At 42.5% G+C, this 22,863-nt stretch overlaps 2 protein-coding genes across 6 annotated transcripts in view; one reads left to right on the forward strand and one right to left on the reverse strand.

The window, feature by feature from the left end:
* aqr (aquarius intron-binding spliceosomal factor) overlaps positions 1 to 12,520 on the reverse strand; it is a 73,419-nt gene extending 60,899 nt beyond the window's left edge. For 2 of the 5 annotated variants that reach the window (XM_031579807.2, XM_031579802.2), the window contains exons 1-13: positions 12,345 to 12,511; positions 11,983 to 12,071; positions 11,741 to 11,797; positions 11,592 to 11,632; positions 11,044 to 11,200; positions 10,654 to 10,794; positions 10,144 to 10,212; positions 9,526 to 9,626; positions 9,338 to 9,414; positions 8,313 to 8,377; positions 5,982 to 6,098; positions 4,691 to 4,804; positions 3,269 to 3,372 (exon numbers count right to left, since the gene is read on the reverse strand). In XM_031579807.2, the coding sequence (XP_031435667.1) occupies positions 3,269 to 3,372; positions 4,691 to 4,804; positions 5,982 to 6,098; positions 8,313 to 8,377; positions 9,338 to 9,414; positions 9,526 to 9,626; positions 10,144 to 10,212; positions 10,654 to 10,794; positions 11,044 to 11,200; positions 11,592 to 11,632; positions 11,741 to 11,797; positions 11,983 to 12,057 (1,118 nt within the window). In that variant the 5' untranslated portion in view covers positions 12,058 to 12,071; positions 12,345 to 12,511. Of the gene's footprint in view, positions 1 to 3,268; positions 3,373 to 4,690; positions 4,805 to 5,981; positions 6,099 to 8,312; positions 8,378 to 9,337; positions 9,415 to 9,525; positions 9,627 to 10,143; positions 10,213 to 10,653; positions 10,795 to 11,043; positions 11,201 to 11,591; positions 11,633 to 11,740; positions 11,798 to 11,982; positions 12,096 to 12,344 lie in introns of all 5 variants that reach the window. The other 3 variants (XM_031579804.1, XM_031579806.2, XM_031579803.2) reach the window with 3 other exon arrangements.
* Positions 12,521 to 14,200: 1,680 nt separating this feature from the next.
* On the forward strand, positions 14,201 to 22,510 carry LOC105896008 (alpha-amylase-like). The gene is made up of 11 exons (XM_012822727.3): positions 14,201 to 14,356; positions 14,967 to 15,191; positions 15,585 to 15,731; positions 16,063 to 16,260; positions 16,571 to 16,801; positions 18,448 to 18,581; positions 18,734 to 18,856; positions 19,890 to 19,989; positions 20,436 to 20,557; positions 21,881 to 22,006; positions 22,282 to 22,510. The coding sequence occupies exons 2-11, from the start codon at positions 15,018 to 15,020 to the stop codon at positions 22,472 to 22,474; spliced, it is 1,548 nt and encodes a 515-aa protein (XP_012678181.2). The 5' UTR covers positions 14,201 to 14,356; positions 14,967 to 15,017; the 3' UTR covers positions 22,475 to 22,510.
* The last annotated feature ends 353 nt before the right edge of the window (positions 22,511 to 22,863 follow it).

Genomic DNA, 22,863 nt, shown 5'->3' on the forward strand with positions numbered 1-22,863 from the left:
CCCAGACACACTGCAGTTTGCTCTGAAGCTCGAGAAGGCCTGAACACTAAAAGGTGTGGCCAGTGAACATGTCGGAGTGCGAGTGCGTGTGTGCGTGAGTGTGTGTCTATCCGCTATAAGCAGACTCTCAGTGTGAGACTATATGCAGTGAAGGAAGAACAACAGGGTATCAGACTGTTATATTTCAGCAAAAAAAAAAAAGAAGAAAAAAAAAAAGAGAGAATAAGAGAGACAAAAATAAATAATATGGGAGGGGGGTTTTGGGGGAAAGAGGGAGCAAAAAGAGGGAGCAAAAAGAGTAGAGTGATAAAGAGTAGAGCGATAAAGAGAGAGAGAGAGAGAGAGAGGAAAAACAGGCCATGTGTCAGTGTGATAACAGAATGTTTGTGTGTTTTGGAGGATTGAGTGGATCAATTCAAAATGGAGGCTGTTGGCCAGCTTAGCGTGTGCCGCGCAGCTAAAATATCTGGCTTTGGAGAGCTGTGCGCGAAAAGTGCCTCGTTAAATCTGATCAGCACATTTGAAGTTCTGCAAGCGGCTTTCGTGACAGAGACGATGCCTGTGTGTCTGTGGCAGCAGTTTTTCTTCAATGCTACTTTTATCCATAAGAACACACATTCTTAGCGAGGGTGGGAACTGAGCTTCAGCAAACCCACTGAGACAGCCAAAGCCGAGAGACACCAGTGTGAAGCGAACTTCAGGAATGCAGGACTTGGGAATATCTCTCAGTTTCTGTACTTCTCTCACTGTCTCTCCCTCTCTCTAACACACACACACACACACACACACACACACACACACACACACACACACACACACACACACACACACACACACACACACACACACACACACACACACACACACACACACACACACACACACACACACACACACACACTGAGATTAGAGTGGAAGTGAGCGGCTGAAAACCATGCAAGCTGATGAGAGCTCTTCCTCCAGCAGTAGGGGAGAACATGTCACACAGCTAGGCAGGGGGTGCTTGTTAAAGGAGAACAGACTTTCCTTCTCGGGGTGCTCAGCACTCGCCTCACACACTGTAACAGCCTCTCTCTGTGTGTGTGTGTGTGTGTGTGTGTGTGTGTGTGTGTGCCTCTCACGGCAAGATATTGTTGCACTGAGACACTGAAAAAGAATGAGTGTGTGTGTAGAATGAAGTCACATCACCATAATATGGGTTGCATGTGTGTATGTATGCAAGTGTGTGTGTGTGTATGTGTGTGTGTGTGTGTGTGTGTGTGGTGAGAGCATGAGGGAGGCTGTACAGAGCCCCCACACTAATGGGAGCTGACAAACACAGCTGTTCTAAGGCTTTACTCGCAAATCGATTAAATTAATGAGCCACATCTTCCCCCGGCCTGGCCTGGTCTGGCTGCTGTCGCTCCACTCCTCTCCTCTAGGCTCCTTTCCTCTCCTCCCCTCTACGCTCCGCTCCTCTCCTCTACGCTCCTCTCCTCTAAGGTTCAAGGACTTCTCGTCTGCAGCATGCAGCACCATGCCAAGCAGCAGCCCTGCAGTCAGGGGGCACGCCACTGACGCTGATGCTGTCGCCAACGGGGACGGCGATGACGCTGCGCTTCACACCTGCTTGACTCTCACTCACACACACACACACACACACACACACACACACACACACACACACACACGAGATCTGCTTTAGCGCTCTCTCAGCAGCGCACACACACACACACACACACACACACACAATAAGCTTGCGGCTATGGGGCGTAAACCGACGCAGAAAACAGGACGCTATCTTTATGGCGGTGACTATGATACTACACAACAGGGTCTATCAGTGATGTCTATCTTAAACTACATAAACCATCTGTTAAAAAATATTCGTCTATAAACATAAATACATATACGTATATCTGCAGAAGGCTGTTCATTTTCCATCATATTATAGTCATTTTAAAGTCCTTATAGTCCTGAGATCAGCATTTCTCCACCGGTCATTAAAGCAGTAGGGACCCTTATAAAAATAACTTTTTGTCAGATTTGCTGAAACTGTCCTTACGTCTTGACAGTTGAACATGAGAGCGATAATCTGTGAACAGAATGAGGCTCCTCTGGCTCCACCTAGCAGCCCTAACGCCATCTGCAAAAATCCACCGCAACCGACTCAAAATAACCAATCAGGAGCCAGGAGGCGTGTGTGCCGGAGTATCAAACACTGTTGGTGCACAAGCTCGCCTCCCCCTCACTCACTCGGCACTGAAGCTGCGGGGAGCTTTATGTTTCGAACCATAAAATAAACATAAACACAGGGCCTACTTTTATCACTGCATTCACAGCAACATTAGCCTATTCAGATTTTTCTTACTGTCGAGATATCTGGGGGACTTTTTGCTTCACATTTTGCCCAACTTAATGATAGACAAATAAATAAATAAATAAATAAATAAATAAATAAATAAATGTACTTCTCTGTAGCTGAGAAGGTAACCAGTTACCGAGGATACAACTGATATTGGCCCAGAAATGAAAAAGACTTCTATGATGAAAACCTAACCTAACTGACATTAACACATTTTTCACCGTTCCCTTTGGTCTACTATGTCTGTGCAGCATTTACATACCTATTATGATTGTATAACATATTGACTGGCTCTTTTATACAGATGGAAAGGTACACGGTACAAAGAGCCATTCCTCCTGATAAGTCTCCCCACCCATCTCCTGCCAGCCTCTGCTCTTGTCTCTCCCTACAGCTCACGGGTCATTGATCCCACAGGCTGGGAGGACCAGGAGGCAATTAGGTCCATACTGTTCACGCACCCCACTACGGAGTGCGCTAATAGCTACCCGTTAGCTCATCACGGTCCAATTCTCTCCTGACAGCGATTGATTTCGCGCTGCCATTTCATTCAGCCGCCGGGCCCTAAATCCCCGTCTGAAGCTGAGTAATACCATCTCCTCGCCGGCTAGTTGTTATCAAATCCCAGTCACCTTTGATAGTGGCTATTAGCAGGGGATAAGAAGGCGGGGATCGGTGCCCAGCTCTCCCTCTCACCGCTGCTGATAAAGAGGCTTAGCTAACTTGGAGAGCAATTCAGCTTGATTGAAGGCATAACTCTCATGGCTATAGAGCTGTAGAAGGAGGAATGTACACACAGATGCACAAATGCCTTCACGGACACTAACGCAGACCGTACACACACACTACAGCCTAGAGATGAATTCATCTTCTGCTCTGGTTGACACGCTGTTGAACAACATTTTGGTTGATCCCCACTCGTACCTGAGGTTGCCGAACTTCTTGTTGAGGGACTCTCGTGTGTCCACTGCAGCCACATTGGACAGGGCAAAGTCCTGAAGCTCAGGGAAGTGGGCGAAAGCCGATCTCTGAAACACAAACACACACACACAGTATTTTAGTCAGTATTTTTGGTTTCAGAACAGGTACGCACTATTTAACTGGTTTATCACCTCACAGACGACATAGCTCTACTGTGCTTTTGTGCAGACAAAAATCTCTGCGTTAAGAAGGCATAATTCATATTTTCATTCAACAAACTTAGTGTCTCTGCCCAGTCATTTCATCTGATGAAGAAGGTGCTTTGGCTGAAACATCATGGCACTTAGAAGTTTATTTTCTAGCGAGTGAGTGCTGCATGTTTGTTGTTCCTCTGAACCACCTCAAAACACTAGCATCAGAGGCAGCTCTGTCTGCAGTATCAGGCGGCCATCTTGTCCCAAGAGGGAGAGGGGAGTGGAGAAGGAAAGAGAGAGGGGAGAGAAAGAGAGAGAGACAGAGGAGCGAGAGAGAGGAGCAGGAGGGAGAGAGAGAGAGAGAGAGAGAGGAGCAGGAGGGAGAGAGAGAGAGAGAGAGAGAGAGAGAGAGAGAGAGAGAGAGAGAGAGAGAGAGAGAGAGAGAGGAGCAGGAGAGAGAGAGAGAGAGAGGAGCAGAAGAGAGAGATGGTTTGATGTCTGCCTAAGAGCAGGTGATGGTGCAGAGTCTGATTTCCTCACTGAATTCATCCATTAATCCAGAGACTGACCACAGCATGAAGCATCTAAACCCCAAGACACACTCACACACAGGATGGACAAATATGCTCACACTCAGACTGACTCACACACACGCACGCTCACAGAAACACACACAAATTAACCGACACACACACATCCCCATCCACACACAGGGGCTTTGATGAGCTCCTCAGCTCTGACAGAAGAAAGACCAAGCAGATGAAAGCCTCGCCACAGATGGGGAGGGGTGGGGCGGGCTGTGTGGGGCGACTGTGGCTAGCCAGCTCATTACCCACAGTCCTTTGCAGCCATCCAGTGGGACTTGGCCTCCAGATCCTATCAAGAGTGTGAAGGCCAGCTGACCAATGTAAGCAGCTCAGCATGCATACACACACGGAGAGGCTGAAACCTTGTCACTTTCGACCAGCTGCACACACTAGTCCCTTGGAAGGCTGTGTGTTTGGGCCAGGTCAATTAGTTTTGACTCCGGACAGAAATCTCATCACACACACACACACACACACACACACACACGGTTTTCTAAACTTTGGGCAAGTGGTACACCAGCAAACTCTTGTGTGAACTACATCAGACTGTCTTCTTTATTCAGAGGGATTTCGAAGGGCTGGGAAGAAAAAGTTGAGCTATTTTTGCCAAGTGGAGTGCGGGAGACACACACACACGCACACACCTGCAGAGACGTGATCCTGTCGTAGTGAAGGGTTGTCATCTCCTTCTCTGTGAGAGCGTTGCCCGTCTGATCATTTATCTCAAAGCCGGTGTAGAACTTCAGCATGTCAAGTAGCTGAAAAAGTGAGAGAGGAGCCAGGAAGAGAAAGAAAGAGAGAAAGAAGACAGTTACAGGAAGAGACAGAGGAAGGATAGGGGAGGCAACACATCCCTATTTGGAACTTGGAACTTGGAACTCACAAAAACCCAAAACTACACACATAACCCCATAAATACACACACAATGACACAGCAGTAAGTCTCACCAAAACTTTCTCCCTCAAGGGCGTAAACAACTAAACAGCAAGGGGGTATACTGGGCTCTCCATATCCAGCCAGAGTCAGGCCCTAACCCTTTAACCTCTAACCTCTGTAATGTCTTAAGAAAACGTAACACCCCCTTTACTCAAAGGCAATCATTAGAACACATAACCTCTGTGTACCATAAATGATCCATGCTTCAGAGGTTATGCATTTTACAGGCACTCATAGCTTCCCTATGAACTATAAGTTAACTTGACTAAGAGCCTTCAAGTTATAAATGTTAACTTTGTGAACTGCTGTCAGTCCTCAAGAGACCAAAGCCTCTGGTATCTCTTGTACCATGTGTGGGGTGTCAGGGGAATTTCACTCGGTCAAGCAATTTAAAACTTAAAAACACAGAGGCTCTGTAAGTGTTGAACTTTGAATACTTAAAGTGAGGCAGTTTAAGTGAGGCTGGGACTGTTTCAAGCGGCCATATGTACATTTTTATCGTCTTTAAGGTCTATTTTTGTAGCTAGCTGGCTTTTACAACATGCTTAAATTAATTTTGATGGCTTATCAATGTCTGAAGGGGAGAGAAACACATCTGTCATCGCTACTAGCTGCACTGGCTTTTTCACCATGTAGCTTTGGGGGCACGAAACCCGTGAAAATGTAAAGACAGATTTACTAAATGTCACCAAATATGTTGCCAAATGACAACCTATGAAGCAGCTAGCTTTTATCAGTGCCGGCTGTACAGGATCTACGCTTGTTGGCTCGCTTTTAGACAAAAACGCCACTGGGGGTGATGGTGTAAATGAGTGAATGAAGTGTGTGTAAGTGTACATGTGTAACTGAGTGTTTAAGTGTAAATGTGTAAATGAAGAGTGTGTAAGTGTACATGTGTAACTGAGTGTTTAAGTGTAAATGTGTGACTGGGGCTGTCTACGTGTAAATGTGTAGCTGAATTTAAGAGTGTAAATGAAGAGTGTGTGAGTTGCTCCCACCTGACAGAAGAGGTGTCCCTCTTTCTCCCTCTGACTCAGACTGGACAGGTGGCAGCTCACCACCAGGTGAGAGTCGTCCAGGACTGTGTTAAACCAGCGGCGAGTGGGGAGGAGAGCCTGAGGGGGAGATGGAGTGGAGGGGGAGAGGGAGGGAAGGAAGGAGCAGAGGGAAAAGAGAGAGGGGGAAGAGAGCCAGAGTTAGAGAGAGGTATAGAGGATAGAGAGTAAGGAAGAAGAAAGTGTGATACAGAGAGGGAGAGAGAAGGAAAAAAGAGAGGGAGGAAGGGGGGAGAAACAGGGAATGATAGGGAAAGTGAGAGGGATGGAAAGAGACAAGGGGAAAGAGATCAATATCAACAATATATTCAGAGGAAGGCCCCTGCAGTAAACCCACAGCAAGAATAACAACAGTGCTTTTCTGGCACCAGCAGACAATATCCCCCAACTTTTATATACTCATAAATGTCATCCGCTCATGAGGCCTGTGAGAAACACAAACTGTGCTGTGCTGTGCTGTGCAAGAAACACTCTTCAATCTCAGAGATTATTGTGTGCCGAAGGTGTGGGGAGTAAAACAACGACAGCAACAACAACGACGACGACGACAGCAACATAACAACACCTGTGCTCTACCTTCTGCACTTGGACAATGACATGCATCACAACCGTTGACTTTGGGCCACACTGCCCCATATTGACCCGTTCAGCTAGCAGTGTGTTTACTGTTGTATATGCCCAGCTAGATAAACATCCCGCCTTTAACACTCTACTTAGTGAACCTTGGCGCGGTGCTCGACCAGCCCAGTGACAGGCTGCCCACAGCACACCCCGGAGCAGTGCGGGATAGATCTGTTCTGGCATCCTCTGGGGTTGAGAGAGAGAGAGGACGCCTTTGATCTGTTATAGCTCTACATCGCTTCAGCTACACTCATCAGCAACCCGCGTGATATGAGGCTTTTGTAATGTGCGACCTGTTCTGAAATTCGCTTCGAAAGTCTACAAGCCAACCAAGGTTAAGTGAGCTGGATATTAGAAACAGGAATGTAAGAAAAATAAGTGTTGCAGCAGAAAGAGTGAGAGAGTTTTGTGTGAGAGAGAGAGAGAGAGAGAAAAAGAGAGAGAGCGACAGAGATAAAGAGATGATATGTAGGAAATTAATATGTTCAGCATGCACAAATTACATACGGCACCGAAAAAAATAAGGCATTTCTGTTTATAGCCAAAGGGAGAGAGAAAAGCAATCTCAAAAGAACACCGGAGATGGGACTCCACCCTTCACCCCCCACACATATGCACACACACACATCCGTGAGCACACACAGACACACACACAACCCCCAATGAAACAACACTTAACAAAGATGTCACCCCCCCAGGCACATAGACTGTGAAGATTTCAAGCGCTAATTTTGAAAACCAATAATGAAGCCCGCATTTCTCTAGGGCCTTTTGTCCTTCTACCGCCAGGAAAGGGGAGTATAGCCTGTCATCCTTAATCAATTCCCCCCACATGGAGATAAAGAGAAAGAGAGAGAGAGAGAGAGAGAGAGAAAGAGAAAGAGAAAGAGAAAGAGAGAGAGAGATGGTGAGCCTTCTCTTAAACTTTCAGGAAATCATGGAGGCGACGCACACACCCCCACACACACACACACACACACATACTCCAGAAGCAATGCGATGTGTAGCTTCTAAAACAAGTGAAATGTGTAAACAACTTGCATTCCAACATATAGACCCAGTAATATTGGTCCAGTGTCACAGAAACTAAACGATCACCCAAACCCTTCTGTACAGCCTGTGGGTGGAGCTGGACAGATAGGCCCCGTATAGCTCTTTCTAAAGCTATTATGGGACAAAGATGGGCCAAATACACAGGCAAACTCTCAGGAACCGGGGGAGGTGCCATGCTGCAAGACAGGCCCACTTTCACACTCTTCTGTGCACCCTCTCCCCTTAAGTCTTCTGTGCCTCTGCCATGCTGTCATCTTCCCCTGAAGGCCTGGCTGAGGCTTCAGCTTGCCTTGTTCTCTGCTAAAGCTGTGCCCCAGCTATAATATAATATTATTATATCGTAATGATGATAATAATTTATTTAACATCATTTATATTTAGTTTTTCATTGACTTTGTATTCGCTTCCGTATTAATACAGCATTTCTCAGGCAGATGACACGGACTGCTTCACAGACATCATGCCATTCACAACAGCTATCTAAATAAAAGAACTGAACAGACATGGTCAGTGGGTAAAAGTAACCTTAAAATCTATTTAGAAAGAGATGGCATTAGGGAGCTCTGTGGGTGTGGCCTGAGGGTGTGGGCGTGGTCTTACCTCCAGGTCAATCATGAGCTCGATGAATCGTTCACAGTAATGCACGGCCTCCATGGAAACGGTCCCTAAGACACACAAACACATAAATCAAAGCAAATTCAATCAGAAGACAGTGTGCAGAGATTGGCTACGGTTTCTGGGTTGAACGACATGTTTCCTCGTGTGAAATGGTGTGAAACGGTGTGCCACGGGCTTTGAGGTACGTTTTCTCTCGCTTGGTGGGCGAAGTATGGGCTTCTCAGCTGCGCTTGCATAACACAACAAGGTGTTGAACGCACCACCGCTTCCATTTAAATTAAAGTTTTGCTAAGTTTCGTCCATCATCCCTGAACAACATCACACAAAAGATCCCATCTGATACATACACCCCCCCTCCCTGCTAACCAATATCAGAGATATCACGCACGCACGCACACGCGCACACACACACGCACACGCACACACACACACACACACACTTTGCTCATGAATGCAACTGAAATGAGTTACACAAAATGACAGGTATGATGATAATTCCATCTTTTCTGCTGAAGGTAAGGTTTTGCCCATTGTTTTGATAATGTCAGCTAACAGATTGTTTTTGTAGGGGTTCTCCATACCTAGACACATTCGCTGTACAAGATGATAGACCCCAGGCAGTGTTGGCTTGTCTTTCAAAGAGATGAAAGGGAGGGCTTAAACACACCTGGGGGGGGGGGGGGGGGGGGGGGGGGGGCAGCTTCCCTATCTATACCCCAACTACTGCAATAGTCAAAACAGAGTTTCAAAGGGGCCCCAAAGCCTAGTTGCTTCAAAGGATCTCCAGGTGGAAAGGTTCACACACAGTTCTGAACAACAGCCCCGTATCTGACGTCCAACGCTCTGATATCTTGGACAAGTTCTTTCTCAGCACGGTTCTCAGATCAACAGGTTCACGTCAGGAGACAAGCGAGCGAGCGAGCGAGCAAGAAAACCGGCAGGCTTGGCAGGCTCAGAGGCATTCAAAGGGTGCTTTGATGACGCCCGTCTGCGTCACAGTCTCCTACCTGATGCAGGAATGGATCCCAGAACCTGGAGGAATTTGTTGATGAGGTCAGACAGGAACGTTCTCTCCATTTTGGCTCTGCAAAAAAGGACAGGTGCAAGACGAGAGATGAGTTATGCATGAAAAACCCCCATCAATCCAAGGCAACTGGGGTCTCGCAGGGGGAAGAAGAGGAAGTGAAAGTCTTACTGCTCAGCAGCCTTTGGCTCAAGCTTCTCGTAATTCTTTTTGATGAGGTTCCAGAACTTCTTCAGCTTCGGAACTTTCTTCATCTCTTGCTGCAGTCTAGACTGAAATTGGTATAAAACATAAGGTCAACTTCCCAAACCAGAGAAGTCTAACCCCACTAGTTCAAGCGAGGCTTTGTTAAAAAGCCAGTCAGATCTTCACGGTTGAAACAAGTGATTAATATTTCATACAAGCACCGTCACTTCAAATGAAAATGGGAATAAGAGCTTTCCCTTCGTCACAATTAAGACTAACAAATCTGCACTGTCTCTGAGAAGCGAGATTGCACGTGTTGGAGTCTTTCACATAGAAGCAGCCAAAATAATTAATGCAAGTTGCTCTGCATTGCCAAACATTGCCGTCCGTGGCCTTACTAAATAAAGCATTGCATAACCTTTGCCACGTAATCATCTATTACATATTCATCGTGATTCTGGTCTGTAAAGATTTTTTAATGATCCTTTCATGAAATATAAAACCAGGCGGTGCATGTTAACCTCCCTGCTATTTGCACGACTGTTTAATACGGTGACTTGTGGTGTGTAAATGAAGCCGGTGAATGTAGGTTGCGGTGCATACCGGTAGCAGGCCCATCCACATGGGCAGAGATATGAGCTGCTGCACCTGCTCACGAATCAGATCCACCTCCTGCCAAAAGAGGAGAAAAAGAGACGCATGCATGACGCAGTAGTTTCCTTTATTTCACTGCTACTGCACTCATAAATATGCAGGAGAGGCTGATGAAGGCTCTGGAGATCAATATAACATGACAGGTGGAATATTTGGGGCTTCTACAATGAAGCTTTGCGTTGCTGCACAAGCTGTGAGATGTAAGACACTGATGCAATACTGCCATCTAGTGGGCATAGCAAACAAATACAATGTTGGTACTTCAGGTATGCCAGATTACAACAATTACAACATTATTGAGTGTAACTGCAGGTTAGCATATGTGGAGTCTAAACCTGATGACAAACACTTACAGAGGATAAATACTTCATCAGGCATGTTGACCTAAATGTCTGACCAGTTATCAGTGACTTAAACACAATCTATCTCTTGTAAAACACGGAGAAGGTGTGGACATACCAGGCTGTTGAAACAGTGATCGAGGAAGAGCAGGAGTACAGTCTGTTCCCGTAAAGACAAGCCCTTCTCCTTCCCAGCTAACGAGGCCTCCATCACACACTGGACGAAGAAGGGGAAGTGCCTGGGCTCTTTCTTAAACACCTGGACAAAGAGAAAGAGACAGAGACAGATAAACACGCAGCAGACAGTGGACTCTACAGTGTTGTGCATAGTGAAATAGCAGGCGTACATCCAAGGCATTTTTGTTTGTTCACACAAACATGACATAACCACATGCTGTTTCAAAACGTGTATGGCAAATGGTGGCTGGAATGTTGCATTAAGGTTCAATCAGGGCAGCATTAAAATTGGGATATTATTCTTTTTGTACAGTGCCCAGAGGGCCCTTACCTCCCATGCCGGTACGTTCTCACGAAACTTCTCATTGACGATGCAGCAGATGGACATGAGATAGGCGTTGCTGGACACTTGAGGTGTGTAGTTCACCCAGAGGTAATTCTCCAGGTACTGACTAAATTCCAGCAACATGATTTTCCTTATAGCAAACCTAAGAAGAACAAAAACGTATTTTTGTTTTAATTGAAAGAGATCAGTGTTATATTTAGTATGCCTGTTAGAATGTTCATCAATGAAAAAAAGGCACCCTATTCCATCCAAACTAAATTACACAACTACTCACATCACTACAGCAAGAGTATACATGAGTTTCTCAATATGCTTTAAGGGGATATGCACTAAGTTTATGCGTTACAGCCTAAATGTACTCACTAATTGTTACTACTAATTATATACAATAACAGACATTAACAAACTGGGAAGCAAATCACCACTGTAGAGCAGAACAGCTTCTTCTACATTTATATGAGAGCCACAATAGTTTACATACATCGCAGATACTTCATTCAACTCATAAAGAAATAATTTATTTAGTAACTTACTTTGATTTATGAATCTCATTCTCATATATGTCCTCTATTACCTGTGATGGAGGAAAAGACTCATCAGACACCCATAGGAAACGATCAACAGTTAAATATCAGACATAACCAGCAGCTAAATATTACAAATACAAACGACAGAAGCTTACCTTGCGGTCGAAGGGAAGCTTTTTCTTAACAAGGGGTGCCCAATATTTGTTTGCCAGCTGTAAATTACAACACATTCGCGTCACAACATACATTCATGATCAGTAAGTAGAGCAACTGAGATCAAGGTGCAGTTAATTTATACGGGTGAGCACCAGCAGAATTATCGATAACAAGCTAGGAAAAATTAAGTCAAGAACTTCTCCAAACAAAACAACGATGGTTAACTTTCTGCTGGCCTTACCTGTGTAACATATTCAGCGTTGATTTGGGACACAGAAGGTGCAGCTATTTTCTTCACACGAGAGTCTTTCTCCATGTTTATAGACCCAGCTAAGAAGTAAGGTTACGGAGTTACTAAACAAAGACACGATATATATTTGAGTTATCAAGTGTATGCCAACCATCTTAAGTCATATGTAAAGAAAAGCAGGTCTAGCTAAATGATGCTCGCGAATCAGCCAAATGAATGGAGTTAACTTAGTTAGCTAACTAACCCTAGGACGCTAGCTGCCGTTGGCTTCATTTGCGCGCTATCCGGCAAGCTAACTCACAACATAACACAACTCCTTTAAAATATCGTTAAATTCTAGTATATTTACTTACAGTTCAAATATGTGCAAGCACAGGGACAACGTAATACAATCGTAGACTTAAAATCCACCTGAAGAGTGTACGTTGTTTACCTTCTTAATTTTGAAACATACACACGCAGTTTCTGAACATCATTCATAAACGTGAAACCAACGTGAGACGGAAGTTTTTCGAAAACCTAGGGATCGTTTCCGGGTTTAATCAAAATAAAAGTCTCCCTCGTGTATTCGGTATCTTCATAATAAAAGTCTACGTGGTAGCTTCGCGATGGACGGATATGCTAATTAAGTGAGGAGGAAACCAACATTCAAGTTGCAGGCTTATCCAGTTGATTTGTAGTAACTTAATTATTGGGACACTGTGCTATCCTCCAAGTAGTACCTGTGGGTAGACGAAGGGTAGACCCTAGACCAGGGGTGGGCAATTCATTTCCCCAAGGGACCACATGAGATAGTGGGACTGTTGTGGAGGGCCGGACCAATAGGCTGAACTCAATTCAGCTCAATATAAGTTGTATCTCTTTATAAAAAACATTGAATTGTTCGGTTTTGATTACCTGCTTCTGGTAAGAGTAGATGCTACATTTAGGCTATCAAAACATTTGGTGCAGGCATAGTAAAAACGCCAGCATTATTTAATCAACATTTAATCAACATTCACAAACGATTTTGAAAATTAGCATGTTTTTGCAGTATTAAAGGTGTTCCCAGACGATCAATACACATGGCACACACACACACGAGAGCAAGATTGCAATGCAATAGTATAGGCCTAAGTATACAAATGAATAGTAATATCAATTTTTATCAGCGCAAATGCTCGCAGGCACGCCCACACGCACGAATGTAGGCCTACTGAAATAAAGAAAATATCCCGCTTATTATATGGTTACTTGCCAAAACAATAGAAGACATTCCTCCAAAATACCTCTTTTTAATGATTTTGTTGCCGTTTAGTTCTTCGCGCAAATGCAAAGCAACCCACCTTCTGATTTCAAGTTTCAATGACTTTCAGTTACGTTAAATGACCGGACTACTTGCGGAATTATATGAAAGATGTTAATTAGAAGAAGCACATAGAAGCACAAAACCCGTTGCCAATGACAGCGGTCATTCATTTTTCGCAGGGGAGATTATAAAGAAATTACAGACCTGCGAACGTTGGGATGGCCCATTCAAATGAACTGAAATGTTTTACCATTCTGAAGAGTCGTATTTGGCGTTGATACAATCGTGAATAATTGCTGTGTCTTATCAAAGCTAAACTCTTCTGAGCAAGCTAGAATGCTAGTATGTTTCTTGCATCATGTTCATCTGATGTTTATACAGGTACATGTAGATTTAAGGGTACATTATTTGAGAAAAGTATTATTTCTGGTTTTTGATGTTCACAATATTTGGGTATGTTATTTGGTGTTTTAATGTCATCATGAGCAATAACAAATGTAGGGTAAAATATTAGCCTAGTCATCCCCAACCCAAGCCATTTGTTGCAAAATACAGCTTACCACTTAGACACAGTTTAGCTGTCAGACGATTCATATTTATTCACATTAAAATAATATATTACAGTTCAGTAGAATAAGACCTGTCTGCTGTAGGTCTGCTGTTCAGTAGAAAATACCTGTCTGGGGCCATCATTATGAACTATCATGAACAATTGTATTTCTGTTATCGAGTATTCATTATTCATTCAGTATTGTAGATAAAGTATCCGTATATTTTTATCACACTTTGGAGCTCTCATCTCTGGAAAGCACTAGTTGAACCATGAACCATGTCCTTTCACTTTTGACCACTGGAGGGAGCACAAACTTTTTTTTGTCTATTCATATCAAGCTCATCTAATTATTATTTTTGTGGAAGCTCTATAGTCGATGAGATCGTTCAATTGCTGTGATAACAAATCTGTCCTCTCAGAAATATTTGATCCACGGGGCACGTCCACGGTTACATGTATTATAACAAATCTGTCTATTATCAGAAACATTATTTTGAAAAAACGTGCTGTTCATAGAAATACAGGTAATTATGTTTTACTTGTGATGCAATTTTAAAGTAAAACCTCACTGATCGATACATTTTTATGAAGCATGTTGAATAGCAAACTGGAGTAAACAGGCTATGCTAAACGGATCAAATAAGGACAATGTGGCAGTTTTCAAATGTTATTGTAAAGTTCAAGGACAGATGATGGAAAACGTAAGAAAAAGGTTTAAATTTGGCATTGTGCAACCACCATGGGTTATACATTAAAGACATTACATAACCAACGCAAATACAAGAGTTGGCTGGTTACTGTCTACCCCTGTGGCAAACACATATTGAAAGCACTTTTAGTTTCATTTTTGATACATTTTGATTTCCAGAGCGTTAGTTCTTGTGAATCATGAATTCATCAATTTGGTGTAAGCAATGTGGACAAGCTGTAACATTTAGCTAACTTCGTATTACTATATAACCATGTACCTTATCACCATGCTGCTCAATGGTGGGGAAGAAAACAAGTTTTTGCATCTGGGCCTGTCTGTCACTCTACAGATAAGGATTTATTTGTATTTCCCACTTTTGAGATATCTCTGACAGTGTGTGTGTGTGTGTGTGTGTGTGTGTGTGTGTGTGTGTTTGCTGACAGCATATAAAGTTTGAACACACTGCCCTGGTGGTATATTCTTCTGAGCCGTGCATGAAGATGAAGCTCCTGATTTTCGTTGCTCTTTTGGGCCTAAGCTTAGCCCAGCACAGCCCTCACACCAAACATGGAAGAACCTCCATCGTCCATTTGTTTGAGTGGCGCTGGGCAGATATAGCTGCCGAATGCGAACGTTACCTGGCACCGAACGGCTATGGGGGTGTTCAGGTATATGTCTGTCTGTTTGTCTGTCTGCTGGTCATAGGGTATAATGGGCTGGGTATCTGTAAATTGGAGCACTAAGGCACTAGTATTGAAGCACTAAAAAGTGCCATCAACACTGCCTGAAATGAAGCTATGTCCGTGTAGTGGTGGGACTTTAAGGTACAGTTACAGTACTGTACATCTGTATGTATTCATCTAGCAGATGCTTTTATCCAAACTAATAGTATACTGCACGTAAGGTAAAATAGTTTATCAGCGAGTGAGCTCCTTGGGAATAGAACCAGTGAACTCTGCACCATTAGTACTTGGCTCTACCAGTGAACCTGCAGGAAGACAATAAGTGTGAAGAGAACTATGCGTGCTGAAGGTTGATATGTGGTGTAAACCCTTGCACAGATCTCCCCTCCGAACGAACACATTGTTGTGTCCAGCCCCTGGAGACCCTGGTGGGAGAGATATCAGCCAATCGGCTACAACCTGTGCTCCCGATCAGGAAATGAACAGGAGCTCCAGGATATGATCACCAGATGCAACAATGTTGGGGTAAGACAAACAACAATGCACTCACTGCGCTATCATGTTGCAATGTTGAGTTAATGAATATTAGTGTCTCTGGCTCACAAATGCTTGTGTTATTGATTGATTGGCCTTTATGTTACACTGGTCATCAGACCTTCTTTTCCAGGGGCTCACTGGCAAAAAGATGTAAAATGTTTCAATATGCTTATCAATATGTATCAATATGCTAGTGGAATCTTTTATTAATGATTAGTGATAAAAAGCAAAGTATCAATCTTTTACATAGAATGCATGACTATGAATAAATGTTTGGATTGCAGTGCTCATGAAGTACTAATTTCCGCATCTCTCTTAGGTCAACATCTACGTTGATGCCGTCATCAACCACATGTGTGGATCAGGAGGGGGAGAGGGCCACCACTCAAGCTGTGGCTCCTACTTCAACGCACACAAGAAAGACTTCCCCACCGTGCCTTATTCAGCCATGGACTTCAACGACGGCAAATGCAAAACTGGCAGCGGAAACATCGAGAGCTACAATGACATTAACCAAGTCTGTGATCACACATTTACCACTCAGTGTAATACAACTATACATGTACCTACATAATGGCACATGTGCTTAATTTCACAAGATATTGTGAATGCACAAAATTGCATGATGATGCCATGATGTTCAGGATGTTGCATATAATACATTTTTATGAATGCAGTGAAGATGTTTTACATTCATAATATTACTTTGCCTTAATTGATAATCATAATGAAATGTCTAGACCCTGACTGACCTGGGATTGTGCCATTGTAACTGTGTCTTTACATTTTCATTACTTTTCATTACTTTGTGATCCTGGCGTCCACAGGTAAGGGACTGTCGTCTCGTGAGTCTGCTAGATCTGGCTCTGGAGAAGGAGCACGTGCGGGCCAAGACGGCCGACTACATGAACAAGCTGATCGACATGGGCGTGGCCGGGTTCAGGGTGGATGCCTGTAAGCACATGTGGCCTGGAGACATGAAGGCTGTCTTTGACAGAATGCACAACCTCAACACCCATTGGTTTGCTGGTGGCTCCAGGCCATTCATCTTCCAAGAGGTACAAATGGGCTACTTCCTCTGGCCGAACAGTGTCGAATTCTGGGTATAGTAGGTCACTGTCAAGTTCTCAGGTGTTTTTTGTCTACTCTCTGGCCCAACTTGAAACGGCCTGGTGCACTAATTCCAAAGGACGCACGGGACAACTCGTTCCAACTCAGAATGATTCTCTTATTTCTTTTACTGGTTGGCTCATTTAGTTTGAAAACCTTAAAAAACACAAAAAGTACAAGTTATACAAAAAATTCAAATACATTTCAAACAATTTCAGTACCAAGGCTTACAACAGTTGGAATTGCTGCAACAATCCCAACTAATTACAGAGTGACTGTTTAATGACTGCAAACAGTATGCAGCATAGGTGTTTAGGAAAAGCACTTCAAACATCATTGTTCAATTTATAATCCACAAAATATACTCAAACAAAAAGCCAAACTCACTTGCATGCAGCATGCTGCCTGTATGCTGCTTGGTTAGTATCATTACACAAATCAATCAACTTATACAACCATCAATGATTATAACAGCACGTTCAACAGCAAATAATCATCGCAATAAAACTCAATAAGTTACTGTACCAGTGGCTTCTTTGGTTGCACCACGAGTAGATCCTTTTCGTGTGTCTCTCTCTCTGCTGAAATGTTTGCTGGAGTGTTTACTGAGACCTCCTTTCCTTCTCAGGTGCTCCCACTTAAAATAATGAGCAGGCTGCACTGGCCTGCTAGTGGTGCATTGTGGGACTTGCAGTTTTTTAAGCACAGTCAACCGAAATGTTCATTTCACCTCAACCTGACCCAGTGTACTGACACACTGAACAAAAATATCAACACAACATGGAACAATCCCAAAGATTGTAATATTACAGTTCATATAAGGAAATCAGTCTGTACATTCAGAAGTAAACTATAGATTTCATATGCCTATGGCTATATGAATTTGTGCACAGAAACTGAGAGAAATTTTTACTTTTTGTGAGAAAGGAGAAATCATAGGATCTGTTTTTTTTCAGTTTATGAAACACCTAAACTCCACATGTTGAGCTTATCTGTATGTTCAGAGGATATTGTTGAGTCTTGAGACAGTTGAATATTAATATAGTAGTTCATCTTGACATGGTGTAATAATTAAGGATCTAGACAGGGTTTCCTGATAACAGTGTGTCAGCATTTTGCAGAGACTTGAAAGGTATACCTTACTAAAGTTGTTTACTTTTCTAGGCCTTTCCTAAGAGTTCCCCTCAGAGAAACCTTCCTATGTGTACCTTAAGAGGCTGAATACATGGTTGTGGTTGAATAGTCAAAAAGAAATTACATCATATGTCCCTTCCTACTTTCCCACTTTTCTTTGACCCTGATAAATGTTAAGGAGAATTCATAAGGACTTGCATAAGTCCAGATGCAGTCAGTGCATAAGTCCAGATACTAACACATTAACACTAACACATTTAGGCTGTAAAATGCTTGTTTTATCTGAAAACTGTGTTAAGGTATAGCTAAGAGTGTAGTAGCAGCAGGTGTACTTAGCTATGGACATTCTGGAAAACACCTCAAAACCTTAAGGTACCACTTAAGGCATAACTTACGAATGATGCAGTGATTAGAAGGCTTTTGGAAACTCTGCCCTGGATGTTTGTCTCTTTCCCTTCAGGTTATCGATCTTGGTGGAGAGCCCATCCAGTCCCGTGAATACTTTGGATTGGGCAGGGTGACCGAGTTTAAGTATGGAGCCAGACTAGGCAATATAGTGCGCAAATGGAACGGCGAGAAGCTCAGCTACCTGAAGTGAGCTTTCATTAAGTGATGCATGATTTGTTTGGTCCATAGCAACTCTATTGGCATGTCAATGTATTTAAAATGCATTTCATAAGCATATCTGTCTGTAATGCGTGTGTTTATATATTTGAACATGTCCATGTAAACTCTTTTGCTTGCAGAAACTGGGGTGAGGGCTGGGGCTTCATGCCCAATGATAAAGCGGTGGTGTTTGTGGATAACCATGACAACCAAAGGGGCCACGGAGCGGGCGGAGCCGCTATTGTCACATTTTGGGACTCCAGGTACTCTACACATTCTGAGCAGGAAGAAAAACAAGACTTGTTTACCAACATGTATCTGATTCAGTTAGTATGTTTGCACAACAGCAAATTTAAATTTAGAAGAGTTTTGAAACAATCATATACTGCATGTAAAATGCAATTCTTAATATCTGTAAGTTACCAAGTTAACACTCACATAATAATGTATGTATATTTTAGACAATATACATAAGTTACATTTTTATCTTTAAGCAACTTCCAAAAACCATAGGCTATTGATTTGTGTATGAGGCTATTGATTTGTGTATTATTCTAACCCCCAAATTAGCACGTTAGCACAGATAAACACCTTCATCCAATTCTCCTGGTATGTTTTCTAACATGAATAAGGTGTCTGAATAGAAGCCACACACAGCAGACAGGTCACTTTGTCAGCATTTCACACATGAGGACCCTGCCGGATGTAGGCAAGCTGCAAGGTGTTAAAGCTGTGGTGACCTGTCCTACAAATAGCCAGTTGCTGTGTTAGTGGTCATCCACCACCATCAGCACTTAAGGTGCAGTTTCCTGCATTAGCTCTGTTTTAGACCTACAATGTGATCATTCTGAAATGTTGACTAGTAGATAGTAGATCTTTTTTCACAGTTTCTCACTGTTTCCGAGGGTCTAGCAGCATTTATTGACATAGAACTACAAACAACACATTGTAATGTCTCATATGAAAGACTATATCAGTGAGATATAGTGTAAGTTAGTAGTACAGTAGTACAGTATCAGATTATCATATGAATCTAACTGAACTTTGGGTCCCTATCAAAAGTATTCTGAAAGTCACTTCATAAAATGAGAAGTTAGGCCAGAACTTTTTGGTTCCTTATTTAACATTCTAACCACTGAATGTGTAGCTGAATGTGTCACTTTCCAATGTGTGTACAGCTACACATAGCACTTAAATCTGCAAATGTTTTGACCGCGGGAGCATTCAACACTGCAACCACTGAATGTGTAGCTACTTTAAATTTTCACTTTCCAATGTGTGTACCGTCCGCTGCAGGCTGTATAAGATGGCCATGGCTCTCATGTTGGCCCATCCTTACGGAGTCACCAGGGTGATGTCAAGCTTCCGCTGGGATCGCCGCATCGTCAACGGAAAGGTGACAACTACAGATGAGCAAGAATTTAGAAACCATGATGCTAGCATTAGCATAGATATGTTTTAATGTATAATTATCAATAATATATTGTCATCAAACTTCATTTTGGATCAGGTAGCAAATTAGACATCCACCAAACAGCCAGACAGGGCTGTACAAGTTGTATGTTTGAATGAAAAAAGGATAAAGCTTTACATGAAAGTTTGCACTAGAGATAATGTACCGTTTGTGAAACTACCACACAATGCCCTTTTTCAAATGTCAGGATGGTAGGGGCGTTAATGTGTATGTTTTGCGGGTTGAATTCATGGTTATGGCATTTCCCTCTGTCGCACTATGTGAAAATACATGTGTGTGTGTGTGTGTGTGTGTGTGTGTGTGTGTGTGTGTGTGTGTGTGTGTGTGCAACGCCCTTCACGTCATCACACTGTGCTTCACCCCCTCAGGACCAGAATGACTGGATGGGGCCTCCAAGCTTCTCTAACGGGTCCACCAAGCCAGTACCCATCAACCCAGACACCACCTGTGGGGATGGCTGGGTCTGTGAACACAGGTGGCGACAGATTAGGTATATGTCTTATAAAACTACCTTGTGTTTAGAAAAACTAAGTAGCAGTAGTAGTAGTAGTAGCAGCAGTAGTAGTAATAGTAGTTGTAGTAGGTGGTGTAGCAGTAGAAGTAGTAGAAGTAGTAGCAGCAGTAGTAGCAGCAGTAGTAGAGTTTATAGTAGTAGTAGCAGGTGTAGTAGTAGTAGTAGTAGAGTTTATAGTAGTAGTAGTAGTAGTAGTAGTAGCAGTAGTATTAGTAGAGTTTATAGTAGTAGTAGTAGTAGAGTTTATAGTAGTAGTAGTAGTAGTAGTAGTAGTAGTAGTATTAGTAGTAGTAGTAGCAGTAGTAGTAGTAGAGTTTATAGCAGTAGTAGTAGCAGTAGTAGTAGTAGTAGAGTTTATAGCAGTAGTAGAGTTTATAGTAGTAGTAGTAGGTGTAGTAGTAGTAGTAGAGTTTATAGCAGTAGTAGTAGTAGTAGTAGAGTTTTTAGCAGTAGTAGTAGTAGTAGAGTGTGTAGTAGTAGTAGAGTTTATAGTAGTAGTAGTAGTAGTAGAGTTTATAGTAGTAGTAGTAGTAGAGTTTATAGTAGTAGTAGTAGAGTTTATAGTAGTAGTAGTAGTAGAGTTTATAGTAGTAGTAGTAGTAGAGTTTATAGTAGTAGTAGTAGCAGTAGTATTAGTAGAGTTTATAGTAGTAGTAGTAGTAGAGTTTATAGTAGTAGTAGTAGTAGTAGTATTAGTAGTAGTAGTAGCAGTAGTAGTAGTAGAGTTTATAGCAGTAGTAGTAGCAGTAGTAGTAGTAGAGTTTATAGCAGTAGTAGTAGCAGTAGTAGTAGTAGTAGAGTTTATAGCAGTAGTAGAGTTTATAGTAGTAGTAGTAGGTGTAGTAGTAGTAGTAGTAGTAGAGTTTATAGCAGTAGTAGTAGTAGTAGTAGAGTTTTTAGCAGTAGTAGTAGCAGTAGTAGTAGTAGTAGAGTGTGTAGTAGTAGTAGTAGTAGTAGAGTGTGTAGTAGTAGTAGAGTTTATAGTAGTAGTAGTAGTAGTAGAGTTTATAGTAGTAGTAGTAGTAGAGTTTATAGTAGTAGTAGAGTTTATAGTAGTAGTAGTAGTAGAGTTTATAGTAGTAGTAGTAGTAGTAGTAGCAGTAGTATTAGTAGAGTTTATAGTAGTAGTAGAGTTTATAGTAGTAGTAGTAGTAGTAGTAGTATTAGTAGTAGTAGTAGCAGTAGTAGTAGTATAGTTTATAGTAGTAGTAGTAGTAGTAGTAGTAGCAGTAGTAGTAGTAGAGGTTATAGTAGTAGTACACTGAATGTTGAATGTCATATTTTCTCCGCTGTCTGCAGAAACATGGTGATTTTCCGTAATGTGGTCAATGGGCAACCTTTCTCCAACTGGTGGGACAACCAGAGCAACCAGATTGCTTTTGGACGTGGCAACCAAGGATTCCTTGTCATCAACAATGATGATTGGTAAGAAAGATAAAATGTAGAACACAAGACTCAATCTGACTGTCAAATGTTTGGTCAATTTGGCATTGATTGTCAATTGTCAGAATCAGATTTGCTCTTGTCATATTGGAGATTGACATTCTTCTGTATTATAAGAATAAACCCTACTGACGAATTCATAAATACTATGAAAAACATGGGTGATTTGAGTTTTTCCATCACCACATGTACAAAAAGATGCTAAGATGCTGAATGGTGAAAGACACTTGACCTCCGTTTAAACTTGTGTGGTCCAGGAACCTGGATGTGACCCTGAACACCGGCCTACCTGCGGGCACCTACTGTGATGTCATTTCCGGGGACAAGAACGAAAACAGGTGCACAGGGAAACAGGTCCAGGTGGGAGGGGACGGACGGGCCCATTTCCAAATCAGCAACATGGCGGAGGATCCGTTCATGGCCATCCATGCAGAGTCAAAACTGTGTTGAAACTGAGTCAAATAAAGAGATTCAGCTGTTCACGTGGTTTTACTTGTCTTACTCTATTTTTCTGAAATGTTGTTAACTAGCAAAGAACTACCGTATGTGCTTTGACACTGTCCAACACCAATGAGACCCACTTAAATGTCTAACGTTTGTCTGACTTCACAATAGGACAGCCATGTCTTCATCTGACTTAAAAATATATAAGCATAAATTTGTGCCCTTATAAAGTTCCATCACTATCTCCCTTTTGCCACCCTTCTTAACAAAAAAGGACTTAAAGCAAAGGATACTGTCAGAAATCTTGGTGTCCTCTTAGACAGTGATCTAAATTTTAACAGCCACATGAAAGCAATTACTAAATCTGCGTTCTACCATCTCAAAAACATTGCCAA

The sequence above is a fragment of the Clupea harengus genome, chromosome 14 (genome assembly GCF_900700415.2).
Source record: "Clupea harengus chromosome 14, Ch_v2.0.2, whole genome shotgun sequence".
Classification (NCBI taxonomy): domain Eukaryota; kingdom Metazoa; phylum Chordata; class Actinopteri; order Clupeiformes; family Clupeidae; genus Clupea; species Clupea harengus.

Excerpts from the sequence above, each read along its gene's own strand:
- LOC105896008 (XM_012822727.3), top strand. The coding sequence starts at position 15,018 with ATGAAGATGAAGCTCCTGATTTTCGTTGCTCTTTTGGGCCTAAGCTTA. Across the intron at positions 18,582-18,733 it reads GAGAAGCTCAGCTACCTGAA|AAACTGGGGTGAGGGCTGGG; the intron begins GTGAGCTTTCAT and ends TTTTGCTTGCAG. Across the intron at positions 22,007-22,281 it reads GTCATCAACAATGATGATTG|GAACCTGGATGTGACCCTGA; the intron begins GTAAGAAAGATA and ends TGTGTGGTCCAG.